The sequence below is a fragment of the Myotis nattereri genome (assembly GCF_964212035.1).
Source record: "Myotis nattereri genome assembly, chromosome: 5".
NCBI classification, from domain to species: Eukaryota; Metazoa; Chordata; class Mammalia; order Chiroptera; family Vespertilionidae; genus Myotis; species Myotis nattereri.
Genome location: NC_138080.1, coordinates 104279464 through 104292842, shown reverse-complemented (window position 1 = coordinate 104292842; position 13379 = coordinate 104279464). Strand labels below are relative to the sequence as shown.

The following is a 13379-nucleotide window of genomic DNA, read 5'->3' as shown; positions in this document are numbered from 1 at the left end:
CTATTTCTTCCTGTGAGATCTTGGACATATTACAGAGCCTATCAAATCTAATTTCCTCATTTATAAAATGAAGGTAGCAACAGTGCCCACCTTATAAGTTTGGTGGATAAAATGAGGTAGTGCAAACCTTAGTAAAGAGCATACAAACTAAAATGCTAGTTATTATTTATTATTAATTTAAACAAATGCTTTTTTATTACACAATGTTATACATCACTGCTCATCACTAGGTGGGTAGCGGAGACTTGACCACTCGTCTTTAAAAAATGACAGAATCAAATAACATGCATACCTATTAACAGTTAACATATTTAAAAGGAAATATATATTTTAAATACAATTTGACAAAAAGCTTTTTAAACCACTTACTGATATCTATTCTCCGTTCCACTGGCAAAGGACTGACTCGGCTTACAAGTTTTGAAAGACATGTGGCTGCAAGGAGCTGGGCATAGGATGTCTGTAAAGAATAATAAAATTTATTGTCATTACAAATGAAATTAGAGTAATCAAAACTCTATAGTAGGAACTTTTCCTAAGCAATAATGAGAATTTTTCACATGAAACCAACAGCCAGCAAAAGTATACAATTTAAAACAACGTATCTCATCATAGCAGAATTTCTTCACTAAAATAGAAAATAAGGTTACAACCAAAGTTAAATTTCAAAGCAAGGAAAGCCACTTAGCAAAATAGTTCATCGAATCACCATTACTTTATTGCAGTAGCCAAAGTGATACATAGAGAGAAAATAAACTTCAGATCACTAGGCTTTCGGTGAGAACAATGCTCAAATAGTTGAAGACATCTGAGCAATACCAAGAGTGGATTTCAAACAAGGGCAATGATAGAAGGTTATCCTTATTTTTTGCTGAGTTGGCAGAAGTTACTAACACTGCCCATACTGCTTATTCCAGAAATCAATGTTAAGTCTGAAGAGACTAAAGAATTAATCTCTATAAAGAGTCTGTGAAACTATAAGACAGAATATTCTTAAAGAAGTTGAGAAAATACTAAATCTGTACAACCTAAAGTAGTATCTGCTAAGATGTGTCACAAGTGGTAGTAAAAATATATGAAGCAGAAAAGAGCTGCTGGAAAAATTTATAAAGCTTTTAAAAATGTAAGAATCTAAAAGCCTATGGTTATTCACTGTATTAATTATCAGTAGATACTTTGTAGTAAATATTTGAATCGACCAGTGTTAATCAGTGGTGTTAACTGTGAACTTCAATTAATTTTTGTGAACTTACCTTCACTTCTATAAATTTCTATCAGAAATAGTAGCTGAAAACTCTGACTTTTCCCACCACACAGTTCAATAGCTTAGCAGTGGTAAAGTTTCATTATAATTTTTTTTTAACTCAGGGTTGAGAATGAAATTTTTCTGAATGAGAAGAACCATTCTAAGCCACTATTGTTGAATACTAAATGCCTTTGGAAATTAGCTTGTGCTGCACATTTGATGTCTCTTAATGAAGTCAACCTAAAGTTAGAAAGCTCCTAAAAGGCAAACAGTGCTTAGTATTTATTTATAAAACTTAAAATGCGGTAAAGTCATTTCAATAACAAGTGATGTTGTTTGAATCACAATATCAAACTGCTTTATATACTTCCACTGTCAAAAGTTAAAACAAGCAGCAAGATCTCTATTCCTGAGTTATTTTCTTTTTTTAAAAAATATATTTTATTGATTTTTTACAGAGAGGAAGGGAGAGGGATAGAGAGCTAGAAACATTGATGAGAGAGAAACATCGATCAGCTGCCTCCTGCACGCCCCCTACTGGGGATGTGCTCGCAACCCAGGTACATGCCCTTGACCGGAATCGAACCTGGGACCCTTCAGTCCACAGGCCGACGCTCTATCCACTGAGCCAAACCGGTCAGGGCCTGAGTTATTTTCTGAGCTCAAACTAGTTCTAGCAGCATTTTTTCGGACTGTGATGCAAATGCAAAAGAAATATCCATATTTTAAAATCCATTTAACTGAGCAATGTAGAACCTTCCACCTAATCTTCAATTGGAAGTGACTAATCTACAATGTATTCACATTCTAAAAGGCAAATATCAAGAGAAGTTTTAATAGAATTCTACAAATCCCTTGTAAGTGATGGATATGCTTAATTAAAATCATATATTCATGGACTGATATCAACATGTGGCAGAAGCCATCTGTATAAAAAGACATTTTCAAAAATGAAATATGTAAAATCTCATTACAGATCAGTATTAACATAGGAACACTTGCAATCAACGTTGACAACAGGAAATATTAACTTTGAACACTTATTAAGCAAAATGCTATCCCCAAAAGGATAATTCCATTCTTTTCATTAATAGACCCATACTAAAAAAACAAACACTGTATTATTATATTTTAAACTTCACCAATAAAACTTTGTGGAAATTGGTTTTCTCTCCTCTTATAGACATACTTACAAAACATCCTGATGTTGCCTCTTGATCCGCAAAATCTAAAATATTTAGTACAATCTGGCACTTTCCAGAAAAAGTTTGCTGACCTCTGCTATAGACCATATAGTTTTGACTGTATTGCCTACCGTATTATTTCAGAGCTCTATATTTATACATCTGTATCTCCCCAACTAAACTGGGAGTTACTTTAATGCACAAACATAAAGCAAGCAGATGGTACAATACCTGGTTTTACATTTAAATATTTGCTAAAAATTGCTGAATGAATGGCTAGGAAACTCTATAAGTGAGGGAGGCAGGAGGTAGTCAGCATTCCTCTGACTCATTCCTTCATGTTTCAGTCAATTACAATTTGTTTTGTTAAAGCTGTCAGTCAACTTCCTAAAAATGTAACTTTTGTCCACTGATATGATACATCAAGAGGGGCCAAAAGGAATCACAAACTATTTTCAATTCATGCCTATTTCCACCTCCTGGGATCTTTAATAAGTTTGCTTTCAGACTTTCCAATTCTTTCTCTGATTAATTTATTTGTCAGTGAAATAAACTGTAGTAAAAAGACATGTGGTTGGGGGGGATGAGGACACATCTGTAATACCTTAACTAATAATAAAAAAAAAAAAGAGCAAAACTAAAGCAAATGTTCAAATAAATGGAAAGTCGAAAAAAAAAAAAAAAGACGTGGTAATACCTATCCGTCATCATTGCTAACCTACATGAGTTCATTACCAATGACGTATATCCACTGATCTTCCATGATTAATCACTGTTATCAAATACTTACTGTTCCTTGTTCTAACAGAAGTTGACACTTGCTGAGACATTCTGGGCTGTCAATAAGTTCCAGGAGTGCTTTCTCAGCCTCTATTCTTTGTGCAAGATCAGTCCCTGTGTAGAGATGTGTACATAATACTTCCAATTCTGCCAAACTCTTAAAAAGAAAAAAATATAATATTTTATTTGAGTGAAAAAAATAAGACAAATGTATTAATCACAGGAAACAAGGGATGCAAATATCATGCTTGTGTTCGTCAACTCAGTAAGTGCTTATTGAGCTATACCACTACTTACTAGAAGGTCACAGTGGTGAACAAAACAGGCGTATCTCATACCTCCAAGTTATCTAATTATAAACTAACAGCTCTACGATGGAAAAGAGTACAGAAGGAAGGGAATTGCCAAATCTGAGGAGTTAGAAAAGACTTGCCTGAAGTAATAACATTTATGCTGACCTGAAAGAGTGAACCAGATGAAAAGAGATTAGAGAGCAGTCCAGGCAAAGAAACAGCATTTTCCAGGCCCAGAACAGAGCTTAATCATTTCAAGGCATTAAAAGGTCAGTATGCCTGGTAAAGAAAGGGACAGCAAGGAGGAGATGCCAAATGAAGCGAAAGAGATGGGTGGGAACTATACCAATTTACATTCTTTCTCAAAATGTAAGAACTTCTATGGTTCCATCTATAAAAAAGGAAATTATAAGCATATGTTGATTTGGGGCTTCTGAACTATGTCCAAGTCCTAACCCCCAGTACCTTTGAATGTGACCTTATTTGGAAATAGGGTCTTTGCAAATCCTTAAGGAAAGGATCTGGGGATGAGATCATCCTGGATTCAGGGTGGGCCCTAAATCTAATGACTCATAAGAGAAAGGAGAGGGGCATTTCAGATGCAGAGACACAGAGACACAGGGAGAAGGTCATGTGGAGGAGGCGGCAGAGACTGCAGAGTTATAGCTACAGGCCACAGAACACCAAGGACTGCCAAGAGCAGAAACTAGGAGAAAGACATGGAAAGGCAGCACAAGATAAAAAGAGAAAGGTCTGAACTTCTCTTCCAAAAGATTGAAACAAAGGGGGGAAACATCAACTTATTCTTTCACTGGAATTATTACAACTGGACACATGCCTGGCTTTCTGAATCTTTTCAGAGAAAAGGATACATACACAAAGATCCTTACTCTGGTGGGGAAGCATTATCTAAACATTTAAAATAGTTAAATTCACAATGTGGTGGCTGCTGACTGACCAAACAATCTTCTGACTAGCATTTGGCTTTCCAAAGAATCTCTCTATAAAGACTTCATTTTTCATGGTGAATTGATAAATTCACATCTCAGTTTTATACACAGCAGTCAGAGAATATGATTAACATGAGAATGCCTCAGAGAAATGACGCCCTTCTTGATCTGACAAATCAGGTTTCAGTTACTAAAGCTCTACAAGATTTATTATCGACATTAGAAGCCCATTTAAATAACTAATGGGTAGAACAAGTAGAACTGGACATCACCTACCTCTCATAGAGTAACCATCCTATCTAATAAAGAGGGAATATGCTAATTGACCCTGATACTGTCGCAAAGATGGAGGTGCCCACAGCCAATAAGGAGAGAATATGCTAACTGACTGCCCCGCCCTCAAAGATGGCGGCACCCACAGCCAGTAAGGAGGGAATATGCTAATTGATGCCCCACCCTCAAAGATGGAGGTGCCCCACAGCCAATAAGGAGGGAATATGCTAATTGCTGTCACACCCTCAAAGTGTGTGGCACCCACAGCCACAAGATGGTGGCAGCCAGTCCCCTCAGCCCCGCCGGGGCTGCAGGCGCGCAGCAAGGCCGGGCCCGCCCTACGTGCCTGCCTACGGAGACCCCCAGTCTCCTCCGCCCCCCAGCTGCCCAGGGCCAGCCTGAGGCTCAGGCAACTAGGGTCGGCCGAGGCTTGCGCTGCTGGCAGTGGCAGCAGCAGAGGTATGATGGGGCTTCGCCTTCCCCTGATGGCTGAGTCGCCTCCCACCCCTGAGGGCTCCTGGACTGTGAGTGGGGGCAGGCCGGGCTGAGGGACTCCCCCACCCCCACCTCCAGAGCATGAATTTTCATGCACTGGGCCTCTAGTCAAAAATAAACAGACAGTGCCCAATTTCCTTAGTTGAGGCGACAATGACGTAATCCTGCCTACAGCCTAAATAAGGATCTTCCAAGTTATTCTGGACTTATTTCTGGCCTTTGCACTTGACATACACTTAACCCTAAATGATATAACTTCTTTCTATACAGTAATTCCCACACATACATCTATCAACAGGTAAATGCTGAGTAAAAGAAGCCAGACAAAAAGAATATGTATTGTGTCCTAGCCGGTTTGGCTCAGTGGATAGAGCGTCGGCCTGCGGACTGAAGGGGCCTGGGTTCAATTCCGGTCAAGAGCACATGCCTGGGTTGTGGGCTCGATCCCCAGTAGGGGGCATGCAGGAGGCAGCCGATAAATGATTATCTCTTATCATTGATGTCTCTCTCTCTCTCCCCCTTCCTCTCTGAAATCAATAAAAATATTTTAAAAATAAAAAAATAAAAGAATATGTATTGTATGGTTCTGTAAGAACAGAAGGCAGATCAGTGGTTTCTGGCTGGAGAGGGAGAAAAGGAGGCATTACTTTGTGGGGGAAAAGAAGGGTATGTTCATAATCTTGATTTCAGTGATGGTTTCACAGGTACATACATATGTCAAAATTCATCCATCTGCACAGCTTAAGTATATGTAGTTTATTATTTGTCAATTATATTTCAAAAAAGCTAAATGAAGGCTTTTGTTCTAGGGGAAAAAATAGTCCCCTAATAAAAAAATAAATTGATGAACCACAAAAATCCCACCTCAATTCAACTTAAAACTCTATTCAATTACTTCCCTATATCTTTCCTGCTTTCTGGAATTGAGCTTCTTGATTACCACTAACAGAAAACGCCTTTATCTTGAAGTTATTCATTTCCCACCAACTCTTTGCTTCTTCCTCACTTTACTACCTTTTCCTGAAGGCTTATTCTTGAGCCTCTTGAAACACTTCCTTCTGCAATGAATTGGATAGTATTGTTTTAGTGCTTTCTAGTTTACAAAAGTATTTCCACCTTTTATTTTTTAAACCAATCCTGAAAGTAGACTCCTGCAAAGTACATATTTTAGCACACCCATTTTACAGATAAACTGAGGCTGAGAAATCAAATATTGCTCAAGTTCAAATACACAGCAAATGATCAATTTTGAGTCAAATACAAAACCCCACCGACATGTTGTCTCCTCACCATCCTGCCATCTTGCTACCCTTTACTTGAGTCATCATCAACTCTATCTGTTCACCATCTTTATATCTGTCTGCAAATGTCTTCCTCTGCGGAATCCAGAAAGATGCTGAAAACAGCCCAAGAACATCAGAAACTGAATTGAATGTATTTCCCACAGATTTCTACTTTAAGTGTCCCTTTGTTTTCTTTCAGTGCCTTCTGAGATCTAGACCAGAATCTAGATTTACAATCTTGATGTCATCTTTGGCTCTTCCTTCTCCTTAGTCCCTCCTGTTTAATTAAGATTTTGGCCCTGCTTGCCCAAAGAAAAGTCTGGCCTTTGCCCTCAGATTCTGGGAGATAATCTGTCATACCTGATAGGAGTGTTTTTGTTCAGAATTGGGGGGGGAGTGGGGAGGGAGGTACACCATATATTTTAAATTGGGGGCTGGCCACACCAGAAAGGCCAACCCATGTTTTAGGGTGGGGAATTTGGATCATACAGTATCAGTTTCACCAACAGATTGAGACCAACCACATGGGCAATGAATCAATCATGACTAAATAATGAAGCCCCAACAAAAACTCCAGAACTCAAAGCTCTGGTGAGCCTCCCTGATTTGCAATACTCAGTGCATAATGCCCCACGTATATGCTGGAGAGTACTAAGTCTAAAGGACAACAAAACTTTGTTTTTGAATTCTCCCAGACTCTGCCCTATCTATGCATCTCTTCTTTCAATCAGTTTTACTCTGTGTACTTTGCTGGTGATAAACTGCAACCATGAGTATGATAGCATTCAGTGAATTCTGTGAGTCCTTTTGATAAACTATCAAACCTGAGGGTGGTTCTGGGAAACCCCCACACACACCGTTGGTGTCAGAAGCGAGGGCACTCTTAGGAACTGTGCCCTCAAACCTCGAAGCCGGGCTAATTTCAGGTACAGCCCTAATTTGTCATAAAGTCCTACCATTTCTTTTTTAAAAAAGACTCAGACTGAATACGATATTCATTGATAGGAGAGCAATAAAACAATACTTTCGAACTGTGGCCTCCAGTGCTCTGGATTCTTCATGGGCTTCTTTGGGAATGAGAGTGGACGCTTTGGAATCTGCCACTTACTTACTAAGTGACCTCAAGCAAAGTATTTAACCTTTCTAATCCTCATTTTTGAACTTGAAAAATATTATTTTGAAATATCCACCTTCCAAAATAACTGTGAAGATTAAGATAGAAAAAAAATGAGAGAAAGCATAATCCGGTGTCGGGCACACAGCAGATCCACAGTAAGTTGTAAATAATCTCTAGTTACTGATAATTATAAAGCACCATATTGGTCTTTCATCTATAGTTTCTCCAATTCAAGCCCATCCTGCCAGGATAATCATTCCTAAACCCTCGTTTCATCATATCACCATCATGTTCAAATATAATAGTTCACAATCACATCTAGACCAAATAAACCTGATAGCCTGGCTGGGTATTAAGAAGCATGGCTAGCCGAAACCGGTTTGGCTCAGTGGATAGAGCGTCAGCCTGTGGACTGAAAGGTCCCAGGTTCGATTCCGGTCAAGGGCATGTACCTTGGTTGCGGGCACATCCCCAGTGGGGAGTGTGCAGGAGGTAGCTGGTCGATGTTTCTCTCTCATCGATGTTTCTAACTCTCTATCTCTCTCCTTTCCTCTCTGTAAAAACTCAATAAAATATATTAAAAAAAAAGAAGAAGAAGAAGAAGAAGCATGGCTATAGTCCCTGGTTCTGGAACAATCCTGAGAGGGGGAAAAAAAAAAAAATTGACCAAGTAGGTTCTCTAAATTTTTCCCGATGTTAGCTCTTGATTCTCATCAAGGTCCCTGTATTCTATGAATTTAGCCTACATTTTACTTGTTCCCAGCTCACTTTCCTCACTCTGCCCCTTATGGACTATCTCCTCTCAGATAATCCAGATCCATAATTCCTTTGGGATACAGCACCCTAACTCTCAGCTTCCTAACCAGAATGCATGTACCTTAAATGGGTTATCAGTTTGCCTGATATTGATCTCCCTGCCCTCTCAGCAGTCAGGCTTCTTTCTGGCTGTGGGCAATTTATGTCAATGAGCTACACCATTACCATTTTTTATGTCTGCCATTATGTGAAAAAGATTGTGGAGCAGTGCCCTAACCTCACCTTACACAAATCCACTTCTTTACTCATCACCTTAACAGCATAATTTTTGACTGGCTAAGATACGGATGTGAAAGAACATGGGATTATGAGATATGAGGTTTACTCTAACCCTAGAGCCTAGAGCAGTGGTTCTCAACCTTCCTAATACCGCGACCCTTTAATACAGTTCCTCATGTTGTGGTGACCTCCAACCATAAAATTATTTTCGTTGCTACTTCATAACTATAATTTTGCTACTGTTATGAATCGTAATGTAAATATCTGATATGCAGGATGTATTTTCATTGTTACAAATTGAACATAATTAAAGCATAGTGATTAATCACAAAAACAATATGTAATTATATATGTGTTTTCCAATGGTCTTAGGTGACCCCTGTGAAAGGGTCGTTCGACCCCCCAAGGGGTCGCGACCCACAGGTTGAGAACCGCTGGCCTAGAGTAAGTCACAGTTGTTTTCAGACTCAGTGTCTTCAGGAAGAAAATACATATATGCACACTTCTCAAGTTAGGTGTGGGGCTCAAAATCTACAATAAACATAAGCTAGGCACTGGTTATCATTGTTAATTCATGCTCCTTGAGTTAACTGGACAACAGTACAATCCTATAGACTAGGAAGAATTCAAACAGAGAAGTTTTGGAGCTCATTTCTGGGCCCCCAAACTATCTGATCTTTTATCTGTCCAGCTCCACTTGTGAGCTGTCCACAGCTGCTGCGAAACACATTGCTAGAAAACCAACATGGGCAGTTCTGGCATCAGCAGCTAATTTCCAAGCATTCTACCTAAGTAGGAAGACGTCTTCCAGGACTGAGGGACTTAGTGTTGTTATGCATCAGCTTTCCAAGTCTGAAAATGTTCCAAACTTCCACCACAGTTTCTAATTAACCTCCAGAGTTACATCTGAATTATGAACATCTGACTACCTATTTGCAATCCCTAAGTCCTCCCTCTGAGATTCTTCTTGTCAAAATTTCCCAGGGAGCATATTTATAAAGTGATAATAAATAACATTATTTTGACCTCGAGACCCTCAAAATGGCAATGAGTCAAAAGGCAATGTGTGGGGCTCCCCACCGCCTAATCCATAACACCCTGGAGCTGCCAATTATCTGACATGAGGGTGGCTGGTTGGAAAGAAAAGATCCTTTGGAGAAAGAAAAAAGGAATGAGTCAGTGTGACCACAGGGACTTCAAACAAGTCTACAAAAAGTAGGTGACACTTAGATACACTGTCACCTTATCTAGAAATTGCCTACCCCCGCCAAGTCATCTCCCCACATCTACAACCTCCTCTGCTCCCCTCCCTTTTGTATGAACCCCACACTCCAGCCAGAAGGAACTCCCTGCAGTGTGCCATGTCCTTCCACCATCCTTTGCCTTGGCTCACACTGGCCTTTTGCCTCTACATCCTTCCCTTCCTCTTCACCTGGCCAGCTCCTACAGTCCTTTCAAGACCTACTAGCCCCGCCAGGGTGGCTCAGTGGTTGAGCATCCGCCTATGAACCAGGAGGTCACGGTTCAATTCTGGGCAGGGCACATGCCCGGGTTGCAGGCTCAATCATCAGGAGGGAGGGATGGGGGGGAAGAGCAGGAGGCAGCCGATCAATGATTCCCTCTCATCATTCAAGTTTCTCTCTCTCCCCCTCTCCCTCCCTCTCTGAAATCAATAAAAATATATTAAAAACAACAACAACACAGAACACCTACTAGGCGGCCAGTTCCCTGAGAGTAGGCAGCATAAAGTTTTGCTAGATCTGTATCTTCCTTCAGGGCGCAGCAGAGTGGGAGTTCGAGAAGCTCAAAGCATCGCCTGCCCAAGCACAGCAGCTCAGTGCCGCGCACCTGGCGGGCTGCCCCTCTCCAACGTCCCCATGAAGAATGCTGTCATCATTCCCCACCGGCACTGTAATTATCCCGAAGTGAAGGCAGGCGGGATGGTAAAATGGTGTCACCCTGCATCCCAGAACTTTGCACAGGGCTGCAGGCACCGGGTGGGGGCGGGGGCGGGCTCTCTAAATGTTTGTTGAAGGAGCACCTGGATGCACGTGCCCGCGCAGCCGCGAGCATCCTCAGCAGCCCGCGCCCGCGCCCGGGTCCCTCCTCCAATGAGGCTGCCGCGGAGCCTCCTTCGCAACTCCCCGCAGGCACAGCCCGGCCCGCTCGGCCGGTTCGAGCCCAACTGCGGGCGCCGCTCCTCGGCGGACCCCGGGCCCCGCTCCAGCTCGGTCCCGACTGCGTGTGGACTGACCACGGGGCCGCGGCCGGCAACGCGGCGGGAAGGCGGGGCGGCCGGGCCGGGCTCCCACCTGCCTGGACGCCGCCGAAGCCGCCCCTCGCGCGGGTCCTCCGCGTCCGCACGTCCTCGCGGGGAGAGCTCGGAGCCTGGCCTCTGCCCGCCGCCCGCCGCCCGCGGGCTCGGGCCACCCCCTCCTCGGGCCGGGGGTACAGCCCAGGCCACCGGGACGCCGGTCCGCGGCCCCGCGGCCTCTGCCGCCGCCTCGGCCCTCAGTCCCCAGACCCCCGAGTCCCGCCGCGCTCCCGGGGCACCGAGCGGGACCCGCGGCGCAGAGCCACTGACCTGGAAGTGCAGCGCCATCTTCCCGGGAGGCGGCGCCGGCCCGCGGCCCCAGAGCCCGAGGGGAGGGAGCGGAGGCGGGCGCCGCCGAAGCCCCAGCCGCCCGCGGGGTCCCTGCGCCGCTTGCTCGCCGGCTCGCTCTGCGCCTCAGCCGCTCGGCCTCCGCGTTCCAGGCGCTGGAGGGGCGGGGCCTGGCGTGAGGGGCGGGGCTGCGGGGCGGGGCGGTCCGAGGAGGGCGGGGCCTGGGGCGCGGGAATCTCAACTGTCCTCTGTACACCCTCAACCGCTGTTACCACCTACCTCTGTCCTTTGGCGCAACTACCGCACCCCAACTGTCAGCCATGACCCCTGACTTGACATCTCCCACGGATTCTTGGCCCCCAAACCCTACAGCACAACTATTGCCCCTGGCATGTGACTTCCGCCTCTCCACAGTCCCAGTGTCCCCCAAACGCCCAGTTCCCATGACACAATCAGCCATAGCCTTTGACTCCTACTTGCCAACTGCTGTCCTTGACCCCTGACTGCTGGAGCACAACTTCCTTTATTATTTATTTATTTATTTATTTATTTACCTTTCTTTTGGTTAAAATCAAACTGACAGTGTCTTTCTGGTGTTAAGTTGTAAAATTACAGTTCACCTCTTCTTGGCTATATTTCATTTAACATGAATTTATATTTTAAACCAAATTATTCCATTGTAATGAGAATTTATTTGAGCAGAAGAGGGTCAGATTCACTCCTATGATGCATTTCATTTCTCCTTGAAGTTTGGCAGCTCTGGTTGGGAGGATTGTACTTTAGTGTGAACAACTTCTGTAAGACTTCTTATACTTCAGGTCTAGTGACAAATCTGCTCAGCTTTTATTAACATGCAAACCTCTTTATTTTGCCTACAGTTTTTTACAGGATAGTTTTGCTGGGTATAGAATTCCAATTTGGCTTTTTACTTATTTTTTTTCTGTGTTTAAAAAAATGGGTTTCCCTTGATTTCTGGTTGTCGTTGTTTCTGTGGAGAAGTTAGCCATCAGTCTGACTGTTGCCCCTCTGAAGGTATTATGTCTTCTTGTCTTCTTTTCCCACCTCCGGATGCTTTACAATTTTTCTTTCATTTTGGTCTACAGCAGTTTGAGTGTGATGCAGTGAGTGTGTGTGTCTGTGTGTGTGTGTGTGTGTGTGTGTGTGTGTGTGTTATCCTACTTGGGAGATAGAGGGCCTCTTGGGATTCAGAAAATCTGATTTTTTTGTTTGTTTGTTTGTTTGTTTGTTTGAAAATTCTCAGCCAGTAATTCTATAAGTATTGCTTTTGTCCCCTTCTCTCTTCTTCTGGAACTCCAGTTGCATGTATATTAGACCTTACTATTCCATATGTCTTTTACACTCTTTTGTATTGTTTTTTATTTTTTCCTCATTGTGCTTTAATCTGCATATTTTTTACTAGCCTGTCACTCACACATTAGAATCTGTTCTGTGGTATCTGAACTCCTTATACAACCCTTCTATTGAATTCTTATTTTTAGTTATAATATTTTTAGTTCCAGAATTTTCATTTGATTTCTCCCCTTCCGTTCTTTAAGTAGATTCCAAGGCTCTGGTAAAATATTTCATCTTTCTTCAGTTTTCTTGAACATTTTAAACATATTATTGAAAGCCCCTATTTGTTATTTCCAATATCTGAATCACCTCTAGGTCATCCAGTTTTTTTTTTTTTGTTGTTGTTGTTGTTGTTGTTGTTGTTGGTTCTATTTTTTTAAGCATGCCTCATAATTTCTTATTGAATGTCAGACAATGTGGAAGGAAATTGTTGATGCTCTGGATGATACCAGATTTCTCCAAAGAGGAGAAAGGGTTAGGTTTTCTTATTGCAGTAGGCAGATAGAATACCAGTGAATCACTTCATCCTATTGAAGCTTGGTTTTATCCTTTTAAATTCCTGTTTATTTCAGTTTTGCCTATATTCCTACATCATGATCCTTACTAGATCTTACAGCTAAAAACCCAGGATGCTTACCAAGCCTCCACCTCTTGGGGCTTGAACTCTAACTCCCATTTCCCCAACACTGTGCAGTTGCTGAAATCTCTGTTCAGCTCTTTAGGTGCTGCTATTCCCCTGAGTTTCTGAAAGCCTTTCCTGTGCATCTT

At 42.4% G+C, this 13379-nt stretch overlaps 1 protein-coding gene across 1 annotated transcript in view; it reads right to left on the bottom strand.

Annotated features, from left to right (window-relative positions):
- Positions 1-11401, bottom strand: part of RANBP17 (RAN binding protein 17) — a 221477-nt gene extending 210076 nt beyond the window's left edge. Inside the window, exons 1-3 of the mRNA XM_081091860.1 lie at positions 11241-11401; positions 3221-3367; positions 370-460 (exon numbers count right to left, since the gene is read on the bottom strand). Coding sequence (XP_080947986.1) covers positions 370-460; positions 3221-3367; positions 11241-11258 — 256 coding nt within the window. The 5' untranslated portion in view covers positions 11259-11401. The remainder of the gene's footprint in view (positions 1-369; positions 461-3220; positions 3368-11240) is intronic.
- Between the last annotated feature and the right edge of the window lie 1978 nt (positions 11402-13379).